This window comes from Lithobates pipiens, unplaced genomic scaffold (assembly GCF_037356315.1).
Source record: "Lithobates pipiens isolate NorthernLeopardFrog02 unplaced genomic scaffold, aLitPip1_a1.2 Scaffold_30, whole genome shotgun sequence".
NCBI classification, from domain to species: domain Eukaryota; kingdom Metazoa; phylum Chordata; class Amphibia; order Anura; family Ranidae; genus Lithobates; species Lithobates pipiens.
Genome location: NW_027507791.1, coordinates 179,832,135 through 179,853,711, shown reverse-complemented (window position 1 = coordinate 179,853,711; position 21,577 = coordinate 179,832,135). Strand labels below are relative to the sequence as shown.

Sequence of the window (21,577 nt, the reverse complement as noted above, 5' to 3'; positions counted from 1 at the left end):
ATAGAGTGTATGCCACCCCTTGCTCTGAAACCGAACCCAACCAACCACCCAACCCCCCAGGCTAATCAAGGTGCACGCAAGGCACCAGGGGATCTAATTAACACATCAATCAGCCACAGAATCCATACAAACAATACATGCTCATCTCTTAATAGATGAGATGGCAAACCCATGGACACTGAATCTTATAACCAGTGAAGCCTATGTCAAGTGATATCGGACAATGACCGACAGCGCCTCAGAGGCTTGGATCTACAAATGAATCGTATGTTTGCAGATGGGATGACAAACAAGACAGAAGAACCTACAAACGTACTACGCCTGTGCCAAATCATGTCGGGACATCAGCGACAACAACTCGGTGGCAGGTTTTTTAATGAAAGGGATGTAGAATAGGAAGCATAATGAATCGCAAGATTGCACATGTTATAAAAAGGTTTGAATCCTTCCTGCAACAGTGAGCGCAGGGCGGAAATACAAGTCCCTGCTCGCTTTCAGAGAACTACAGATGGGCAGTGACAAGACCGCTGGCTGAGGGTACAGGAGGAATAGCAGCCAGCGGTCTTACAAACAGGAAACCTCTGGCCAATAACGTTTTTTCAGCATGATCAACAGGCTATTGCAGAGTAACTACAGAGCTCAGAAGAACATGGATGGCATATTTGGTGAAGGTAGAAGATCAGCAACAAGGACATGTGGAAAAGTTTTTTTTTTCCGAAGTTCTGCTTTAAGAGCTTACCGCATGCTATTTTGATGATGACATTTTTCATTTTGTGGTAAATACTGCTTAATCCTTTTTTTTTTCTTTTTAATTTACTTTTTATCACTGCATGCAATAATTTATGCAAATGAGTCATGTGACCATGCTATCGCATGTGATAGATGTTCGTGAATTGACCCCTATGTACTATATGTACATGTATGATAGAGTACTGTACTAGAAGTACTATAATAGAAGAAACATGGTTAATTATCCTTAACCACTTCACGCCTGGCCTATAACAGATTGACTGCTGGGAAGTTGTTCTGTTATCCTGACTGGGCGTCATATGAACCAGGAAGTGATTCCTCTTCATTCCTCGGTTCACACTGACAGGGAGAGACGTTCAGCGGCTCTCCCTTTTGAGGGGGAGTGGGGGGGGGTGTGCTGATTATCAGCACATTGATTATCACATAGCTCCCAACTGTCCCTGATTTCGAAGGACTGTCCCTGATTTGCAACAATGTCCCTCTGTCCCTCTTTTCTCCTCATTTGTCCCTCATTTTGGTCTTATCTATATAGTTTTATATAAAATTCACTTTTTATCTTTTAAAAAGTGTTTCCCAGTATTAAACCTTTCATACAATTTCTTAATTGCTGCATTGGTAAATTTCAAAACCAGTATAAAAGAATAATAGAAGCAAAAAAAAAAAAAGCACCTGTGGGTTAACTAATCTTTTTTTTTTAACGTATACTTCTCCTTTAACGGGGTGTGGCAGGGGGTGTGTCCTATGCCTACATACATTTGCTAATAGGTGTCCCTTGTTTCCTCCTCAAAAAGTTGGGAGGTATGATTATCAGCACAGCCCCATCAGATGTGCCACCACAGCTGCCAAAAAGGTACCCATCAGCTGTCAGTCAGTGCCCCATCAGAAATAACTGTAGGTGCCCATCACAGTGCCAATCAGTGCCCATCACAGTGCCAATCAGTGCCCTACAGTAACACCTGTCAGAACCTCATCAGTACCTCATCATGAGTGCTGCCCATCAGTGTCGCCAGTCAGTGCCCATCACAGCCACTTGTCAGTGCCCATCAGTGCCACCTGTCAGTGCCCATCAGTGCCACCTTTCAGCGTCCATCAGTGCTGCATATCAGTGCTGCCTGTTGGTGCCCATCAATTCTACATATCAGTGCCTCCTCATCAATGCCACCTCATCAGTGCCGCCTCATCAGTGCCCATCAGTGAAGGAGAAAACAAAATTTTATAACCAAAACGAAGAAAAAAAAATGTCAAAAATGTCAGTCTTTTTTCGTTTGTTTAGCAAAACATAAAAACCCCAGAGGTGATCAAATACCATCAAAAGAAATCTCTATTTGTGGGAAGAAAATGATAAAAATGTAATTTGGGTACAGTGTTGCATGGCTGCACAATTTTCATTAAAATGCTGAAAGTTGAAAATTATCCTGGGCAGGAAGGGGTAAAAGTGCCTGGTATTGAAGTGGTTAAACTATGGTCATAGTTTACTACACCAGTGATTACATGATGCTAAGCGTAACATACAAGTAAAGTCTGTCTGTGAGCCCAGGTTGTCGTTGACACAGTGCCCGGTCTCAGAGTCATCAAGCTGGTAGTAATGATGAATGGTGGCCACATATCACAATGTCAGTGCCATTCTCTGTAGCATTGAAGACCAGCCAATGCTGTAGAACAGTGGTCTCCAAACTGCGGGTCTGGGGCTGGATGATGCCCTTTGCTTGCCTCTATCCAGCCCTTGGAGCACTATTCCTGACACTAATAAAGGGGCACCATTCCTCCCATTGACACCAATCATGGAGCACTATCTCTTCCACTGATACCAACAATGGAACACTATTGCTCCCACTAAAACCATGATGGGGCATTGATGGGGAATCTGATGCTGGGGCATTTTCTACTTCCACTGGCAACAGTCCGGCCCCCCTAAACTCTAAAGGACAGTAAACTGGCCCTTTGTTTAGAAAGTTTGGAGACCCATAAAGAAAGAGAAGCACGGATTAAGAATGCAATGATATAAGGAGTGCTGGACATGACAGTGTGGATGAGGGACACAGAGGGTTAAGCTTTATGGGTGGAGCTGGGGAAAAAGGTTTGCAGGAAGCAAGTTCAGTGTAGGGGAGGGGTCATATAAAAGGGAGGGGTGTGGCTTTAGGGGATCATTCGGATCCCAGCGTGACACAGAGGAGGCAGTTTTTCTCTGCTCCTCTGTAATGGCCGACCTGGATGGGATTTTCAAGTGGTTGAGACGGGCGGCGGAGGCGCGCGGAGCGGAGTGGCTGCGGGACCGAGCGGGGACCTGGAGGACGCCGCGGAGGATGTCGGTGATGCAGGTGAGGCGCCGCTGCGTGCGCGGAGGTCTCGGCCTCCGGCGCGTTTTTTCCCCGGGGCCTACACCTCGTCCACCTCGTGACTGTCGGAGCCCGGGGGCCGACCGCTCGGTCCCCCCGGCGAAGAGGAAGGTGCCTGGCTCTCCCTGGTCCGGGTGGTCGTTGCGCCGCCGACCGGAGGGGGCGGGGCCTCGCGGCAAAATGGCGCCGGCTCCGGGTCGGGCCGGCACCCGGGAACGGGGGGGGGGGGAACGGGCGGGGGGCTCTGGGTCCAGCCGCCTTGGGGGTGCAGCGGAAGGGGGGGATCCTCGGACTGGGGGTTCCAGCATGGGGACACGCGCGGTGGGGGGGGCAGGGTTTGGCACGGGGGGGGGGTCGCAGCTCCCGGGATGGGGCGGGTGGGATGAAGAGAGCCACCGAGGTGCCTGGCAGGGCTGGTCTTGGACACCAGCATGCCGGGGGTGGTCGGGGGCCACGGGCACTGCGGGATGCGCCTGAACGCGCTGACCAGGAGGTCTGCGATTTGCCCAGGGGGATGGCGGCACCCCCAGCGCGCACCGCGGAGGACAAGTCCGAGGGTGAGCTGTCGCAGGAGGAGGAATTTTCACATGCAGCGCACGAAACCATGACTGTCGGCAAGGCCCCGGTGCGGCCATGTAAGTCACGTGATCCTTTGGTTCTGACGGCGGGGGTGGGGCATGTCGCCCTGGGGGGGCCCACGGACAGCTGCAGGACCTTCTTGGAGGGGCTGCGGGCCCTGGTGGGTAAGTTTTCCGGGGGTTCGGGGGCGCCGCAAGTGGGTCCCTGGATGGCTGCGGGCCCAGGGTTGGGGGGAGGGGGGTCCGGGGCCACGCCGGTGGTGGACCCCCCGACCGCTGCGGCTTCTGGGGGGGTGGTAGACATGGGGCCTGGGGGCACGGGGGTCCCCCCAGTGGTCACGGAACCTGGGGCGTGGACCGATGTGGTCAGGATTGCGGATGCTGCCCGGTGCGAAGTATATGTTGATTCGAGGGCCCGGTGGGGGCGTGCCTGAAGCAGGAGGTGCGGGAGAATATTGGCATGGGTGAGTATGTGGAGATTTTCTCTTTGCTCCCCCTTGAGAAGTTCAACTTGGATAGGGTCGAGCCGGACAGTTCAAAAAGGACGACGAGGAGAAGCGTAGGTATCGGCTGATTCTGCGCACTTTCTCCAATTGGCTTCGGGCGTTCGCTGGCTTAGCTAGCGTGATTGGGGAGAAGAACCCCGAGCATTGCTCGGCGTTGTTCTGCTATATGGACGCGATTGGAGAGGCTTATCGGGTGTATGGGGGGGTGGCATGGCTGCGTTATGACGCACAGTCCAGGCAGCGGTAAGCGGTGCGGCCGGAACTACGCTGGGACCACAAGGACATCAGCCTCTGGATGAGGCTTATGTCTGCGGCTCGGACTCCTGCTCCGGTTCTTCAGGGGGGGGCGGGAGTGTGTTGTCCTCAGGGCTGCCGGCCGGGAAAAAGTGGGGGTGTGTGCTGGCCCTTTAACGGGGGGCTTGTAAATTCGGGAGAGCGTGCCGATTTAAGCACGAGTGCTCCGGCTGCGGCAGCGCCCTCGCACTGTCCCGCTGTTTCAGGGAAGGAAAGCGTTCCGGCGATGTTGCTCACGAAAGGGATGACGCCGGTAACCCTGGAAAGGATGCTTCCTTTCCTAAGTAAGTATCCGGATGGTGAGGCGGCGCTGGGGTTGATTTTGGAGTTTTCAGGACGGTTTCAGGATTCCTTGTTCATTGGCGGAGGTGCCGCCAGTGGCCCGGAACTTGCGATCGGCTTTGGTACACCCTGGGGGTGGTAGGCGAAAACTTGGGCAAGGAAGTGGCGTTGGGCCGGATGGGTGGGCCTTTCGAAGTGCAACCGTGGGGCGACCTGGTGGTGTCCCCGTGGGGTGTAGTTCCTGAGACAGAGCCTGGGAAATTTCGCTTGATTCATCACTTGTCCTTTCCTAAGGGGGGGTCGGTCAATGACTTCATCGGCCCTGATGCGTGTACGGTCTCATACACGTCTTTTGATGCGGCGGTGAGGTGGGTCAGGCTTTCTGGATGCGGGGCTCTTATGACCAAGGCAGATGTGGGGTGCCATTGGCGGGGCCAGTTCTATATGAGTAAGTGCCTGCCCATGGGTTGTTCCATTTCCTGCGCCTACTTTGAGGCGTTTAGCTCATTTTGGAGTGGGTGGTGAGTGACGTTTCGGGCCTGGAGTCGGTCATCCACTATTTGGACGACTTTCTGTGCGTGGGCCCCGCCTGCCTCCAGTGTGGGTGCGATTTTTTCTGTCTACGTTGCAGCACATTGCAGGTAAGTTCGGGGTACCGTTGGCGGGGGATAAAACAGAGGGACCAGTTACGGACTTGAGTTTTTTGGGGATAGTGATCGATTCGAGGGCAATGGAGTGTCGATTGCCCGAGAATAAATTACTTGATCTGAAAATGGAATTGGCGGAGATGCAAGGATAGTAGAAGGTCCGGTTGAGGGCCCTGCAGTCTCTGTTGGACTAGCTAAATTTTGCTTGCCGGATCATCCCTATGGGGGCGGGTGTTCTGCAGACGGCTGTCGGCAGCCTCGGCCGGGGTGAGTGTGCCTAACCATTTTGTGCGTCTGCGGGAAGGAACACAGGGAAGACTTGCGGGCGTGGCTTGAATTCCTAGCCTCTTGTAACGGGCGGGACATGTGGATGTCGGGGCCAGTGAGCAATTTCGATGTGGAATTGGTCGCTGCCGCGGCTGGGTCGGCGGGTTATGGGGCGTATTTTCGGGGACGGTGGAGTGCCCAACCTTGGCCGCGATCTTGAGAGGTGGCGGGGTTGTTGGGCAACCTGGTTCTGCTCGAACTATTCCCGGTGGTGTTGGCATTGGAGCTGTGGGGGGAGGAGTTCCGTAATATGAAGTTGCGCATTGGTTGAGACGACATGGGGGTGGTTCAGGTCCTCAACCATTTGGCTGCTACGGCAGCTGGTGTTTCGGTGCTTACGGCTCAATGTTTACGTTTCGGCAGTGCACATACCTGGGGTGGAGAATTCTTTGGCTAACTCGCTCTCTCGTTTTCAGTGGGACGAGTTCCGGGATCTGGCGCCGAGAACGGAGGAGTCGAGGGCGTCTTGCCCTGGGTGGATGTGGGGGATGCCCTTGTAGTCACCGCAGGTTGGATTCAGGGGTCTTTGAGTGAGTCCACGTGGGCGGCCTATTCTAGGGTGTGGTCAGAATGGTTGGGTTGGAGCGGTTGGTCGGGGGTCCGACCAGCGCTGGTTGGTGCTGTATTGGGTGGCACGGAACATTTAGATGGGATTGGCACCTGCGTCGATTGCTCGGAAATTGGCGGGGTTGGCATTTTTGTTTAAGCTGTGGGGAGAGCCGGACGGGAATGCAGATTTTGGGTGTGGCAAACCTTGAAGGGGTATAGGAGGCAACGGAAAGGTCGGGATGCGCGCAGGCTGGTTGAGTGTGATAACTTGGTGGCGATTTGTTCCCGGCTTGTGGAAGTTTGTTCTTCCGCTTACAAGGCCATCCTGTTCACAGCGGCTTTTTCGTTGGCGTTTTATGGGGCGTTTGGGACTGGGGAGTTGGTGTGTCGGTCTCAACGGGTTGCTGAGGGGCTGTTGGATCGGGATGTACAGGTGGCTGCTGATCGGGTGAGTATACGGTGGCGGAGGTCCAAGCCTGACCAGCTGGGCAGGGGAGTGGTGATTATACTGTTTGCCTGCCGGGCTCGGCAGTGTGCCCTGTGGAGGCGGTAAGGGCCTTTCGGGCGGTGCGGCTGGAGGGGGGGGGCCTTTCTTGCTGCATTAGGGGGGCTCTTTTCTCTCTAGGTTGCAATTCGTGTCAGTTTTCAACGGTGCCTGCGGACTGTGGGTTTGGACGACCGGGAGTACTCGACGCACTCCTTCCGTATTGGGGCGGCCACTGAGGCTGCCCGATGGGGGCTGGCTGAGGCGATTGTTCGCCAAATCGGTCGTTGGGAATCTAAGAGGTTCCGTTCGTATGTCCGGCCGCAGTTGATCCTGGGGTGAGCTGGGGCGCGGCTGGGAGTGTTTTGCAGTATGGGGTTGGGAGTTACAGATGTTATGGTATATTACGTTGGTTGGTTGTTATATGTTCTGTGTTATGTTTTTTCATTCCAGATGGAGGTTCCTCACGCCTCGTTTGGATCCTAGGGCACTCGGACGTGTGCTGGGGGGCCGGGTGAGGTGATGCTCGGCCGGCAGGCAGGCCATTAGGAATTCCCGGGCGGGAGGCTAGGTTGCTGTGGTTGGGATTCCGGGGCATGCGGTGGGAGCGTGTGATGAAGGAAGTTGAGCGCTTTGCAATGAGGGACAGGCCCCCGGATGTGTTGGTCATTTACGCAGGGGGCAACAACCTGGGCATACGGAAGGAAAGGGACATCTTAGCTGATGTTAGGGTGGATGTTTTGCGCTTACGAGTCCGCTTCCCAGGTACCATCTTGGTTTGGTCGGACATTGTGGGCAGATCGGTGTGGAGGTGGGCTAGGTCCATGGTAAGCATCAACAAAACCAGGATGGGGGTCGGACGTGGGTATTGACCTTTGGTCATTGGGTCTGCAGGAGGGTATACAAAAAAGCTCTTAGGGTGTGGGGTGGCCCTCAAGGTTGAGGGGGTCACCCTTTCGGGCTGTGGCGGTGTGTTTTCTGGTGGTTTCTGACGGTAGACAGGTACTCAGAAGGGATCTGAGGGCGTGGGGGGCTCATCTAACGATCGGCCCCTCTGGGTATTCCTGAACGTTGGAGGGAATACGGTTATGTTCACTGGCGGAAGTTGTCTCCGACCGGTCACAGGTGGAGGCCTTTGGGAAGTTGGTCAGGTGTACCGCAGTGATTTGGTATTGGCTTAAGTGGGGTCACCGTCAGAGATCACCAGAATGGGCAGTTAATGTTATTTAATGTGGTTTAATGGTAATAAAGTTATTTATATTTATATATCTATATATATTTAGATATTTTCATATTTACAAGTTATTGGAGTGAATTTTGAGTTATGTTTAATAAAGGCTGTTGTGGCCAGTTTACTCCAACCTATGGTGTGGTCTCGTTTCTAATAGGGGAAGGTATGGGTAAGGAATAATATAAGGGGAACATTCAGACTACACTAGTCAAGAGAAGCACGGATTAAGAATGCAATGATATAAGGAGTGCTGGACATGACAGTGTGGATGAGGGACACAGAGGGTTAAGCTTTATGGGTGGAGCTGAGGAAAAAGGTTTGCAGGAAGCAAGTTCAGTGTAGGGGAGGGGTCATATAAAAGGGAGGGGTGTGGCTTTAGGGGATCATTCGGATCCCAGCGTGACACAGAGGAGGCAGTTTTTCCCGCCCTCCCGCCCTAATGTTATGTGTTTGTTTTGTTGTGTCGTTTGTTGCTGGTCTTTTCTTCTTTTGCAGGTTTCGTCGGTTGTCACGGCAGCTGAAGGTTTTCCTGTGTTGGCGGTGTGTTTTCTGGTGGTTTCTGACGGTAGACAGGTACTCAGAAGGGATCTGAGGGTGTGGGGGGCTCATCTAACGATCGGCCCCTCTGGGTATTCCTGAACGTTGGAGGGAATACGGTTATGTTCACTGGCGGAAGTTGTCTCCGACCGGTCACAGGTGGAGGCCTTTGGGAAGTTGGTCAGGTGTACCGCAGTGATTTGGTATTGGCTTAAGTGGGGTCACCGTCAGAGATCACCAGAATGGGCAGTTAATGTTATTTAATGTGGTTTAATGGTAATAAAGTTATTTATATTTATATATCTATATATATTTAGATATTTTCATATTTACAAGTTATTGGAGTGAATTTTGAGTTATGTTTAATAAAGGCTGTTGTGGCCAGTTTACTCCAACCTATGGTGTGGTCTCGTTTCTAATAGGGGAAGGTATGGGTAAGGAATAATATAAGGGGAACATTCAGACTACACTAGTCAGGGTGTCTTGATTGTCACATGTCCATCTGGAATACTTCTGGAATCAAGGAATGTAGGACTAATATGTTTTCCCCTTTTTCTGGGAGGGTTGGGGAGGTAAGCAGGAGTTGAGCCAAATCCCCCAAACCCCATTTCACCCAATAAAAACACTGTCTGCTCCAATAGAATCAAATGATTACCGAACTAGATATGACCTCCCTTGTTCATTTAGAGTTAAACCATTCATATTTTGAAAATGATTTTGTTTTCGTTCTGTTGATATCTTGTGGGGAATGATTTGCAGTCCACAGAGACTTGTATGCACAATCAGTATCAGGACAGTCCTCTGAGGAATTGTGCTGGTCTTTTTAAATTCTAGCTCCAAAGACACTGTTGCTGACATGTAAAATAATTTATGTGTCTTGCATGAACAGAGACTGTATTTGCAGACAAAAGATTTTGTATATATTTTACCATGGAAAGCTGAGAAGATTTGAGGACTGAGGATCTGAAGCTTATTTACCAAGTAAGTGGTCAAGCAAATTGTATTCTTCTTACTGGAAACTAAAACTGGTTCTTAAGTAGAGAGCAATCAGGTAGCTAATGTGTGATGTTCTGATTATGTGTGGTGAGCAGGTCCACCATGAAAAATCATGGGTATTGTACAGCCTACCTGACAGTTATGACCTGACCTATTTTCCATGGACTTTATTTCAAATATCTCTAATTTGCATAAGATTGAAATGTTTCTCTATACATCTTTTTACACTATTTAAAGCTACTTGCCGACTGCCAGGGAAATGACTCCATGATCTTAAATACCGGGGTTATGGCTGCAGCTAAACATTACTAATCGGTGAGCTCAGGAACCATTCGGCATCGGCAAAAACATTTTTTTTTAAAGGGACAGTGTAAAATTTTTTTTTTTTTAAATAAATAAATAAATAATAGAAAAAAAAAGTAAAATGCCCCCATCCCCACTTGCTCGTGTACAGTAGTGAACACACACATTCATTAATGTAATATAGTGTGAGCGAGTTTGGGGTGGAGGAACTTGTCCTGACCTCAACCAGATAGAACACCTTTGAGATGAATTAGAGCAGAAACTGTGAGCCGGGCCTTCTCATCCAACAACTAAACAAACAAGGAAAGGGTGTAGCAATAAATGGTCGTCGGGTGGTGGTCACTCAAAGATCACTTACAGTGTGAGGTGTAGTTACTGTAACCAAATACAAAATGAACAGAACAGAACCTGGTATAGAACACCAGGAAAAGGTTTACTATTTACCACGTGATGCCACCCACGCAAGCCCCATCCTGCTGGGTAAGCAGGCTGTGTGAAGGAGACAGAAGAAGCAGATGAGAAACCCCGTAGAGCCATACGACGTATTAGTGATGGTGGTTTGTTCATCTCCACCGGGCATACCACTGGAGACAGCATTACAGGATACGAGTGGACCGGTCACCAAAAAGATCTTTCCTAGTAGACTACTGCATGGGAATGGTAAAGTACCGCTCACATGCACGCAATATACAGGTCAACCATAGGAAGCTTGCTATTTTGATCTGTTCACACATAATATGCTCTCCATGTATCTCCATGTATCTCTGAAGCCCTATATGCAAACATCTGTTTAACTACATCTTGCTGGCACTTACTGACCCCATGTGGTCAATAGTGATGGCCGAACGGTTCGCCCGGCGGTCGTTTCGCGGCGAATTTCCGACTTTCGCCGTCCGCGGGTTCGAACGCCTTTTTCCGTCGTTCGCCCCGGCGGACTTACGTGTTTAATGTATACAAGAACTTTAACCTTTCGTGACACGTTTATCATGTGTTACAGGACAACCAATTGAGACATGACAGCTCATGGACACTTGGACATTCCCCCTAACCTATAAATACACCCGATCCGGTGGCCATTTTACATTCTTTCTTCTGTCACTGTAGGGAAAGGATCCTGTGTGGAGTAGGGACAGAGAAAACGCTAGCTATTTGGTACACAAAAGTTCTTTTCAGGACTGGTATAGGTGTTAGGTCAGCAGCCTGAGTTTCTTTTGTCAGTTTAGATAAAGGGACAGAGCGCTGTATGCTGCTATTTTAGGGACAGCTCAGCCAGATTAGTCTTTCTTCATCATCATCATCATCATCATCATTAGCTGTTACTATCAGGTCCACAAAAGAGCTGTTCCAGCTAATCGTTCCAGCCTACTCTTTTTTGCCAATTTGTATAGGGACAGGCAGGAAGCAGTGTGTCAGGCAGTGAGGATAATTTTAAAGACTTGCTGTTACTATTAGTTCCACAAAGGTTCTTTTCAGGACTGGTATCAGTGGTACGGTAATAGGCTTGTACACGTATAATATTCTTTCTTCCAAATATAGAAAGAATATTATACTTGACTGCTGCCCTTCTGCTGCAGTCTGCTAATCATTCACAACTCACTTGTTCCACAAAGCTCTTTATCAGGACTGGTAACTTGGTCTGTCTAGGGTGCTACGGTACATAGGCTTGGGTGCGGTACAGTCTGCTGTTCTGTAAGGACCGCTATCGGTCCACAATACATAGGGTTGCCGTGCACTACTGCTGACCGCTGCCCTATACTGCAGCAGTCCTTCATTGGTATAGGGACTGACGTACAGTCTGCTAATCACTAACACACAACCTGCTTGGTCCACAAAAGTTCTTATAAGGACTGGTAACTTGGTATAGGGTGCTACGGTACATAGGCCTGAGTGCGTTACAGTCTGCTGTTCTGTAAGGACCGCTATCGGTCCACAATACATAGGGTTGCCGTGCACTACTGCTGACCGCTGCCCTATACTGCAGCAGTCCTTCAGCGGTATAGGGACTGACGCACAGTCTGCTAAACACTAACACACAACCTGCTTGGTCCACAAAAGTTCTTATAAGGACTGGTAACTTGGTATAGGGTGCTACGGTACATAGGCCTGAGTGCAGTACAGTCTGCTGTTCTGTAAGGACCGCTATCGGTCCACAATACATAGGGTTGCCGTGCACTACTGCTGACCGCTGCCCTATACTGCAGCAGTCCTTCATTGGTATAGGGACTGACGTACAGTCTGCTAATCACTAACACACAACCTGCTTGGTCCACAAAAGTTCTTATAAGGACTGGTAACTTGGTATAGGGTGCTACGGTACATAGGCCTGAGTGCGTTACAGTCTGCTGTTCTGTAAGGACCGCTATCGGTCCACAATACATAGGGTTGCCGTGCACTACTGCTGACCGCTGCCCTATACTGCAGCAGTCCTTCATTGGTATAGGGACTGACGTACAGTCTGCTAATCACTAACACACAACCTGCTTGGTCCACAAAAGTTCTTATAAGGACTGGTAACTTGGTATAGGGTGCTACGGTACATAGGCCTGAGTGCGTTACAGTCTGCTGTTCTGTAAGGACCGCTATCGGTCCACAATACATAGGGTTGCCGTGCACTACTGCTGACCGCTGCCCTATACTGCAGCAGTCCTTCATTGGTATAGGGACTGACGTACAGTCTGCTAATCACTAACACACAACCTGCTTGGTCCACAAAAGTTCTTATAAGGACTGGTAACTTGGTATAGGGTGCTACGGTACATAGGCCTGAGTGCGTTACAGTCTGCTGTTCTGTAAGGACCGCTATCGGTCCACAATACATAGGGTTGCCGTGCACTACTGCTGACCGCTGCCCTATACTGCAGCAGTCCTTCATTGGTATAGGGACTGACGTACAGTCTGCTAATCACTAACACACAACCTGCTTGGTCCACAAAAGTTCTTATAAGGACTGGTAACTTGGTATAGGGTGCTACGGTACATAGGCCTGAGTGCGTTACAGTCTGCTGTTCTGTAAGGACCGCTATCGGTCCACAATACATAGGGTTGCCGTGCACTACTGCTGACCGCTGCCCTATACTGCAGCAGTCCTTCATTGGTATAGGGACTGACGTACAGTCTGCTAATCACTAACACACAACCTGCTTGGTCCACAAAAGTTCTTATAAGGACTGGTAACTTGGTATAGGGTGCTACGGTACATAGGCCTGAGTGCGTTACAGTCTGCTGTTCTGTAAGGACCGCTATCGGTCCACAATACATAGGGTTGCCGTGCACTACTGCTGACCGCTGCCCTATACTGCAGCAGTCCTTCATTGGTATAGGGACTGACGTACAGTCTGCTAATCACTAACACACAACCTGCTTGGTCCACAAAAGTTCTTATAAGGACTGGTAACTTGGTATAGGGTGCTACGGTACATAGGCCTGAGTGCGTTACAGTCTGCTGTTCTGTAAGGACCGCTATCGGTCCACAATACATAGGGTTGCCGTGCACTACTGCTGACCGCTGCCCTATACTGCAGCAGTCCTTCATTGGTATAGGGACTGACGTACAGTCTGCTAATCACTAACACACAACCTGCTTGGTCCACAAAAGTTCTTATAAGGACTGGTAACTTGGTATAGGGTGCTACGGTACATAGGCCTGAGTGCGTTACAGTCTGCTGTTCTGTAAGGACCGCTATCGGTCCACAATACATAGGGTTGCCGTGCACTACTGCTGACCGCTGCCCTATACTGCAGCAGTCCTTCAGCGGTATAGGGACTGACGCACAGTCTGCTAAACACTAACACACAACCTGCTTGGTCCACAAAAGTTCTTATAAGGACTGGTAACTTGGTATAGGGTGCTACGGTACATAGGCCTGAGTGCAGTACAGTCTGCTGTTCTGTAAGGACCGCTATCGGTCCACAATACATAGGGTTGACGTGCACTACTGCTGACCGCTGCCCTATACTGCAGCAGTCCTTCAGCGGTATAGGGACTAAGAGTTTTGTCACAGGGTGATTTAAAAAATGACAGGCAGAGGAAGAGGCAGGCCCTTCCGCAGGGGTGGTAGGGGTAGGGCAGGAGCAACAGCCTTGAGCCAAAGTGGGAAGTTGCAGAAGGTGCGTTCAATTACTTTAAAGGACGCACCAGACTTGGTTGAGTGGCTCACTCAGCCTTATTCTTCTGCACCCTCCTCATCCTCTCGATCTGCACCCTCTTCTTCACTCTCTGCTATGTGCACCCCCAAAGACACTACCACCAACAACACCACCACCACCACATACCTTCCGCTTGAGTGCAAATGGGGGCCTTCATGCTCCAGTGTTTTAATAGGGACCCCCGTATAAAAAGCATGAGGGTCAAGGACCAGTACTGGGTGGCAACGTACTTAGATCCCCGGTACAAACACAAAATGGCGGAAATGTTACCGCCGTCGCAGAGGGCTGTCAGAATGCAGCACTTCCAGGCCTTGCTTCGAGAAATGCTGCATTCTGCTTTTGCGTGCGCTGGCAGAGGAGCAATTCCCACTCCCAGAGAAGGATTTGCGGGTACCAATCCAACAGCGCCTGCAAGAAGAGGCCGGTTTGAAGATGTGTTGGTGACTTCGGATATGAGGTCATTCTTTCAGCCGACCCATCGACAGGTGTCATCCGGATCCAGCATCAGGGAACGCCTAGACCGTCAGGTGTCCGACTACATTGGGTTAACGGCCGATGTGGACGCTCTGAGGAGTGATGAACCCCTAGACTACTGGGTGGGCAGGCTTGACCTCTGGCCAGAGCTTGCCCAATTTGCAATCGAACTGTTGGCTTGCCCCTCATCCAGTGTCCTGTCCGAAAGGACGTTCAGCGCAGCAGGGGGGATTGTGACCGATAAGCGTACTCGCCTAGCTCACGACAGTGTTAACTACCTCACATTTCTAAAAATGAATGAGGCATGGATCTCGGAGGAATTCAACACATGTGATCAGTAGACCATGTATATGTCTATAAACAATTTTTGGAATCAAGCACACAGACCTTCTTAATTCATTTGGCTCACTTCCCTGACCCAAAAAAGCACACCGTACTATATGCCCCTACCCTCCTCTTTGAAGAGGTTGAGCGGTGTCATATTTCTACTGGGGCTGCTTATTATGAGGGGTTCCCACCATCCCTGTGCTGTGCTGACTTCCTCCTGGGTGTTCTTATTATGAGGGGCTCCCACCATCCCTGTGCTGTGCTGACTTCCTCCTGGGGGTTCTTATTATGAGGGGCTCCCACCATCCCTGTGCTGTGCTGACTTCCTCCTGGGGGTTCTTATTATGAGGGGATCACACCATCCCTGTGCTGTGCTGACTTCCTCCTGGGGCTGCTTACGGTGCTGCTGTCAGCGCTGTATGTCACGGAGCTGCTGTCAGCGCTGTATGTCACGGAGCTGCTGTCAGCGCTGTATGTCACGGAGCTGCTGTCAGCGCTGTATGTCACGGAGCTGCTGTCAGCGCTGTATGTCACGGAGCTGCTGTCAGCGCTGTATGTCACGGAGCTGCTGTCAGCGCTGTATGTCACGGAGCTGCTGTCAGCGCTGTATGTCACGGAGCTGCTGTCAGCGCTGTATGTCACGGAGCTGCTGTCAGCGCTGTATGTCACGGTGCTGCTGTCAGCGCTGTATGTCACGGAGCTGCTGTCAGCGCTGTATGTCACGGAGCTGCTGTCAGTGCTGTATGTCACGGAGCTGCTGTCAGCGCTGTATGTCACGGAGCTGCTGTCAGCGCTGTATGTCACGGAGCTGCTGTCAGCGCTGTATGTCACGGTGCTGCTGTCAGCGCTGTATGTCACGGAGCTGCTGTCAGCGCTGTATGTCACGGAGCTGCTGTCAGTGCTGTATGTCACGGAGCTGCTGTCAGCGCTGTATGTCACGGAGCTGCTGTCAGCGCTGTATGTCACGGAGCTGCTGTCAGCGCTGTATGTCACGGTGCTGCTGTCAGCGCTGTATGTCACGGAGCTGCTGTCAGCGCTGTATGTCACGGAGCTGCTGTCAGCGCTGTATGTCACGGAGCTGCTGTCAGCGCTGTATGTCACGGAGCTGCTGTCAGCGCTGTATGTCACGGAGCTGCTGTCAGCGCTGTATGTCACGGTGCTGATGTCAGTGCTCTGTATTACGGTGCTGCTGTCAGTGCTCTGTATCTCCTGCACCCTCTTGTTTGCCTACCCTGGTCCCTGACCTTCCCTCTCCTCCATTGCCTTCATTAGCTCCATAGTCCTGAATTGTCAGAACAATTTCCCAAATAAAAAAAAAATGCTTGTAGTTATCGATCCCAAATTCACCTCATACATGTATTATGCTATTGTCCAGGTGGTGGGACTACGTGCTACCCCCTAATAATTACCCCGTGGCCGCAAATTCGACCTAAAGGTTTGCGAAATTCGCCTCCCATTGAAGTCAATGGAGCCCGCGGCGAACGGTCGTTTTCGCGAACGTTTGTGCCCGTTCGCGTTTCGCGTTCGCGAAACGTCCCGTCGGAAGTTCGTCCATCACTAGTGGTCAATATTACAGCAACTACTCAGGTGCACCACCTCTCTACAGGAACTTTTCCTGCTGCTATTAAGCACAGTCATTGAGTAAATTATATTATAATAACAGGACCCGAATAACTACCATGAGTCTTAGGCCGAGCATGAAGATCCATCTCATGTACTAGTGTCTTCAGCACAACAGGATTTATTGGTTCCCTTGCTTTACATTTTAGCTTGAACATTCCTGCTTCTTCATCCATCCATTTGAGCAATCCAGCTATAGCCATTCCAGTCCACACCAGCCGGCTTCCCTTTTCCCCTTTCCCTGTCCACTTTCCCCCCTACCTTGTCCTGGGGCCACACACAGAAGGTATGCCTTTTTCCATTGAGGATTCTATATCCAGATTTTTACCAAAAAGTTGTATTACGCAAAGACCCTGCCATGTGTTGTTACATGGAGTCTGGATGAATTAAAATGTTTTATGTTGTATGTCATGTTTATGTCTATTGTATTTTGGTGTTCCATACATGGTACGTTGTAGTTGCAGCCTTTGTATGTATATATATATATATATATATATATATATATATATATATATATATATATATATATATATATATATATATATATATATATATATATATATATATATAGCCTTTATATATGTAAAGTTGTGGCATTATTTTGGCTGACATTTAATTTTTTGCCATTTCTTGCCCTATTAAAAAATTATATTTTAAGATTTACTCTACTATGATCCACCTGTTACCATAGTACCCTTTTCCTGGTATTCTATACCAGGTTCTTCTCATCCAACATCAGTGCCTGACATTACAAATACGCTTCTGGAAGAATGGTCAAACATTCCCATAGACACACTCCTACACCTTGTGGATGACCTTCCCAGAAGGGTTGAAGCTTTTATAGCTACAAAGGGTGGGCCAACTCACTTTTGACAATATAGTGTACATAGGGGTTAATTTACTAAAGGCAAATATACTGTACACTGCAAGTACAGTTGCCCCAGAGGTTGCAAAATTAAGCTTTATCTTATTTACTAAAGAATACCCAATCACATGCAAGTAAAAAAAGCAGCATTTTTGCTTGCATGTAATTGGATGATAGTAAATTAAGGGGGTCTCTGCTGATTTACAAGATCTAGAGCAGTGATTTCCAAACGGTGGCCCTTTGCTTGCTTTTATCTGGCCCTTGGGGCATTATTCCACCAACTGACACTAATTATACTGCACCATTCCCCTTACTGACACCATCAATGGGGCACTATTCCTCCCATTAAAACCAATGATGGGGCACTGATGTCAGGGCATTTTCTACTCCCACTGGCCATAATCAGACCCCCCCCCCCAACACCTAAAGGAGTGTAAAAACCAGCCCTTGCTTAGAAAGTTTGGAGACCCCTATTCTAGAGCAACTTCACAGTATATTTGTCTTTAGTAAATCAACCACATAGTGTAAGGTGATGATATAAAATTATAAGAATGGATTTTAAATACAAAAATATTTTGAATTAATAGTTTAAATGTAAAGTTTAAAGCAATTTGTCTTTAAAGCTACCAAAGTGTATTGAAACTTAAAATGTAAATGTGATATATTGCCGATTACCAGTCCTTAAAAGTGGTGGCTGCATTAATTTTCTTTTTTCCTACTATTATCCTTAATTATTACCTGGTAATTCTGTGAATAATTTACTTCCTGTCTTTGGGTGACCATGTTTACACTTCCACTGCATCTGTGGAGAGAGCCATGTTGTCTTGTGCTTCCAGCTCAAAATCATCAGGTATTTTTGTACTTGTTGAAAATGTTATCAACCTCATCTATTACTGGTGCGCTACAATATATTATATATTTTGTTTTTTGAGTTTACTTATCCTTCAGTGCTATCAACAAATTAAATTATATGCAGTACTGTATGTAATGTTTCACCATACATTCACTGCAGGTGTATCTTCAACATAACATCAAATGGTATATTAACAGTATTTTTTTTTTTTTTTTTTTACTCCTGTATTAGATTTGTTTTTTGTTTTTTTGGGGGTGCTTGTTGAGCAAGTTGTACTTTTCAATGATCTAATAAAAGCAATTTCTTTTAGCAGTCTTTTCTGTAATACGAGGATGGAAGGATTGAACACAACACTTATAAGTGAGTTTGTTCTTCTTGGGATCACTGACCTCCAATGGCTCCAAAAGGTATTGTTTGTCCCAGTTCTCGCCTTTTACCTTCTTGACATATTAGGGAATCTCACCATTATTTGCCTTGTGATAAAAGATGCTAATCTTCATTCTCCTATGTACTTTTTTTTGGCTAATCTTTCATTTATGGATATGTTGTTTTCTTCTAACACTATCCCAAAAATGCTCGTTGGAATCTGGATGGAAAAAACAATATCTATCAAAAATTGCATCGCTCAAATGTATTTCTTCCACTTTTTGGGATGTTCCGAAGGTATGCTTCTGGCCTTCATGGGTTATGATCGATATGTAGCTATCTGCCAGCCTCTTCGATATGTAGTCATTATGGCCAAGAATACTTGCATCCAACTAGTGCTGGTTTCCTGGATTTCAGGCATCACTTCTGCATTAATAAATGCAATCATGACATCAAGGCTGCCATTTTGTAATAATAACAACAAAGTGAAACATTTCTTCTGCGACGTTAAACCAGTAATAAGATTGGCATGCAAAGACATCCACATAAATGAAATCACAATGACCATCGTCAGTGGATTCCTAAGTATAAGCACCTTTTCTCTTACCATCTTATCTTACTGTTACATAGTGGCCCATGTCATAAAAATGCACTCTTCTCAAGGTAGATCCAAGGCTTTCTCAACATGTTCTGCACATTTGACCATTGTCATTCTATTTTATGGGACAGCCATGTGCACTTACCTTGGACCTTCTTCAGAAACGTCAATAGAAAAAGATAGAATAGCTGCCATACTGTTTACTGTTATCACTCCAGCAATCAATCCTATTATTTATACACTACGAAATAAAGATATTAGGAAATCTCTAAGAAAATATGCAAAATATTTCATGTGTAGAGCACATATGTCAAACACAAGGCCCGCAGGCAGAATTCGGCCCACCAGTCCTTGTCATGTGGCCCTCTCACCCAGCTCTCATGCTTGGCTCCCACACCCCACTGTCACTTATAAACACAGAAGTCTTCTGTGTTTACAAGGGACAGATTTGTTTTGAGTGGCTTCTGCAGATCCCTCACAGCAGGGCACGGTGGGGGCAGCTCTGCTGAATGTGAGAGAGAGAGGTAGTGCTACTTACACAGGGAGGTTTAACAGAACCAAATACACGAGTACAGAGAGCCACCTACACAGGGAGAGGTAGGAGCTACTAGAGACTTGGGGGGGGGGGGGAGTTGAAGTTGCACTCTATGCATAGCACACTCTAAAACTACTGCGCACCCATGAACTTTTCACCCTGTATGTAGTTTACTCTTGAACTCTGCACTCTGTGCATAGCACACCCTTAAATCCTGCACTTGGTACACAGCGCACATTACTGAACTCTTCACCCTGTATGTAGTGGTTTGTAGTGTACTCCTGAACTCTGCACTCTGTACATAGCACACCCCTAAATCTTGCGCTCTGTACACAGCACACCCCTGCACTCTTCACCCCGTATGTAGTGTACTCCTGAACACTGCACTCTGTACACAGCACACCCCTGAACTCTTCACCCTGTATGTAATGGAATGTAGTGTAATCCTCAACTTTGCACTCTGTACATAGCACACCCCTAAATATTGCACTCTGTACACATCACACCCCTGAACTTTTCCCCCAGGGCCGGCCGGGAGTGGAGCAGAGCAGAGGCTGTTCACTGTGCGGTGTGCATGTTCTCCTGCACTGGCCAAGCAACCAGTGGTGTCAGAGGTCGCATCCGCCCCAGCATTCACAGCGTTCAGCCTTCGCGGCAAGCAATTTGCACAGCGCTCCGCCCACCGTCTTCCAGCATAACAGCGTGAGGGAGGGAAGGAAGGGCTGAGGAGAGCTGGCTATGCGTAAGTGGGTGAGTAAATGGGTTTGCATTGCTTAGAGCTGGATCACACTCTCTAGGGCATTATTCATGAGGAGGTCACTGATATGTTCTTCTTTTGGTTATGTGGTTTTCCTCTTCAGTTTTCTTTTGGCAATGGGAAAAACACACTACCTGCAAAATTAGCTTTTAACTAAATGAGCTCTGGTTTGTGTTTCTGTGTGTGTGCCTGGGATTAGCTAAATAGATTGTAAGCTCTTCATCATCATCATGGCCTCCTCCTCCTCCCACCTCTCTCCCTATAATAGTAGCCACACGGCTCCCTGCTTCTATTTCACATCAAGTGGTCAGTACAATCTGTGACCTGGGACTCAGGTGGGCTCCACCTCACTGGCACCTCCCCTCTATCGATTGATCGATCCGATCCTCATCATTTTCAGTGCCGCCCGGTACACCGGGACAGAACCAGTGTGTGTGTGTGCGGGAGAGAGATGGGCCACTCCGAGGCCTGCTTCCAATCACCACTATATATATATATATAGATATATATATATATATATATACTGCAAGACAAAGGCATAATGAGCTAGTATGCATAGCATACTAGCTCATAATGTAATACTCACCTAAGCTCAAAGCCCACGCTGCAGTGCCCGTACAACGAACCGGCCGGCGACGTCTCTCCTGGGGGTTACTTCCGGGTATTGCGGCTCCGGTGCTGTGATTGGCTGGGGGGATAAAGGGATAATTTTAAGATAACTTTGCAATCTGATTCCTGTCCACCATGGTGGGTGATACCCAGAAAATAAAGTATGTAGTCATTTATAATTATAGTATGACAAAGTATATCCTTTTATTGTGAACCTTTATAATGAGGGCCCTTTTGTGTCTTTAAAAATAAGGATATCCTGGACAAATTTGTTAACTGTCCAATATTGAAGTAGAATTTAGGAAAATAAAAAAAACACAAATTAATGCAGTTATGTATCTATCTTAATTCGGGAGCTCCGCCTTTTTTTTTTAAGTCAACAGCAACAAATACTGTAGCTGCTGACTTTTAAAATATGGACACTTACCTGTCCAGCCGATCTGTTGCTTGGCTCTCAGGAGCTGCTGCCACCATCTTCGCTATGCGCAATTCGGACGGCCCCTGCTGTCTGTGGGAACCGTGTGTTTCACAGCAGACAGTGGGGTAGGGACAGGAAGCAGCGTAAATACCCACAAGTTCTGCAGCTATCTATGCCTGGAAGTGGGTG

At 48.4% G+C, this 21,577-nt stretch overlaps 1 protein-coding gene across 2 annotated transcripts; it reads left to right on the top strand.

Annotated features, from left to right (window-relative positions):
* The first annotated feature begins 9,379 nt into the window (after positions 1-9,379).
* LOC143943367 (olfactory receptor 12D1-like) lies at positions 9,380-19,692 on the top strand. 2 transcript variants are annotated; one of them, XM_077465097.1, is made up of 2 exons: positions 9,380-9,502; positions 18,419-19,692. In XM_077465097.1, exon 2 carries the CDS (start codon positions 18,438-18,440, stop codon positions 19,524-19,526), a length of 1,089 nt encoding a protein of 362 aa, XP_077321223.1. In that variant the 5' UTR covers positions 9,380-9,502; positions 18,419-18,437; the 3' UTR covers positions 19,527-19,692. The 2 variants fall into 2 exon arrangements, with proteins under 2 accessions (XP_077321223.1, XP_077321222.1); XM_077465096.1 differs by having other exon boundaries at positions 18,416-19,692.
* The last annotated feature ends 1,885 nt before the right edge of the window (positions 19,693-21,577 follow it).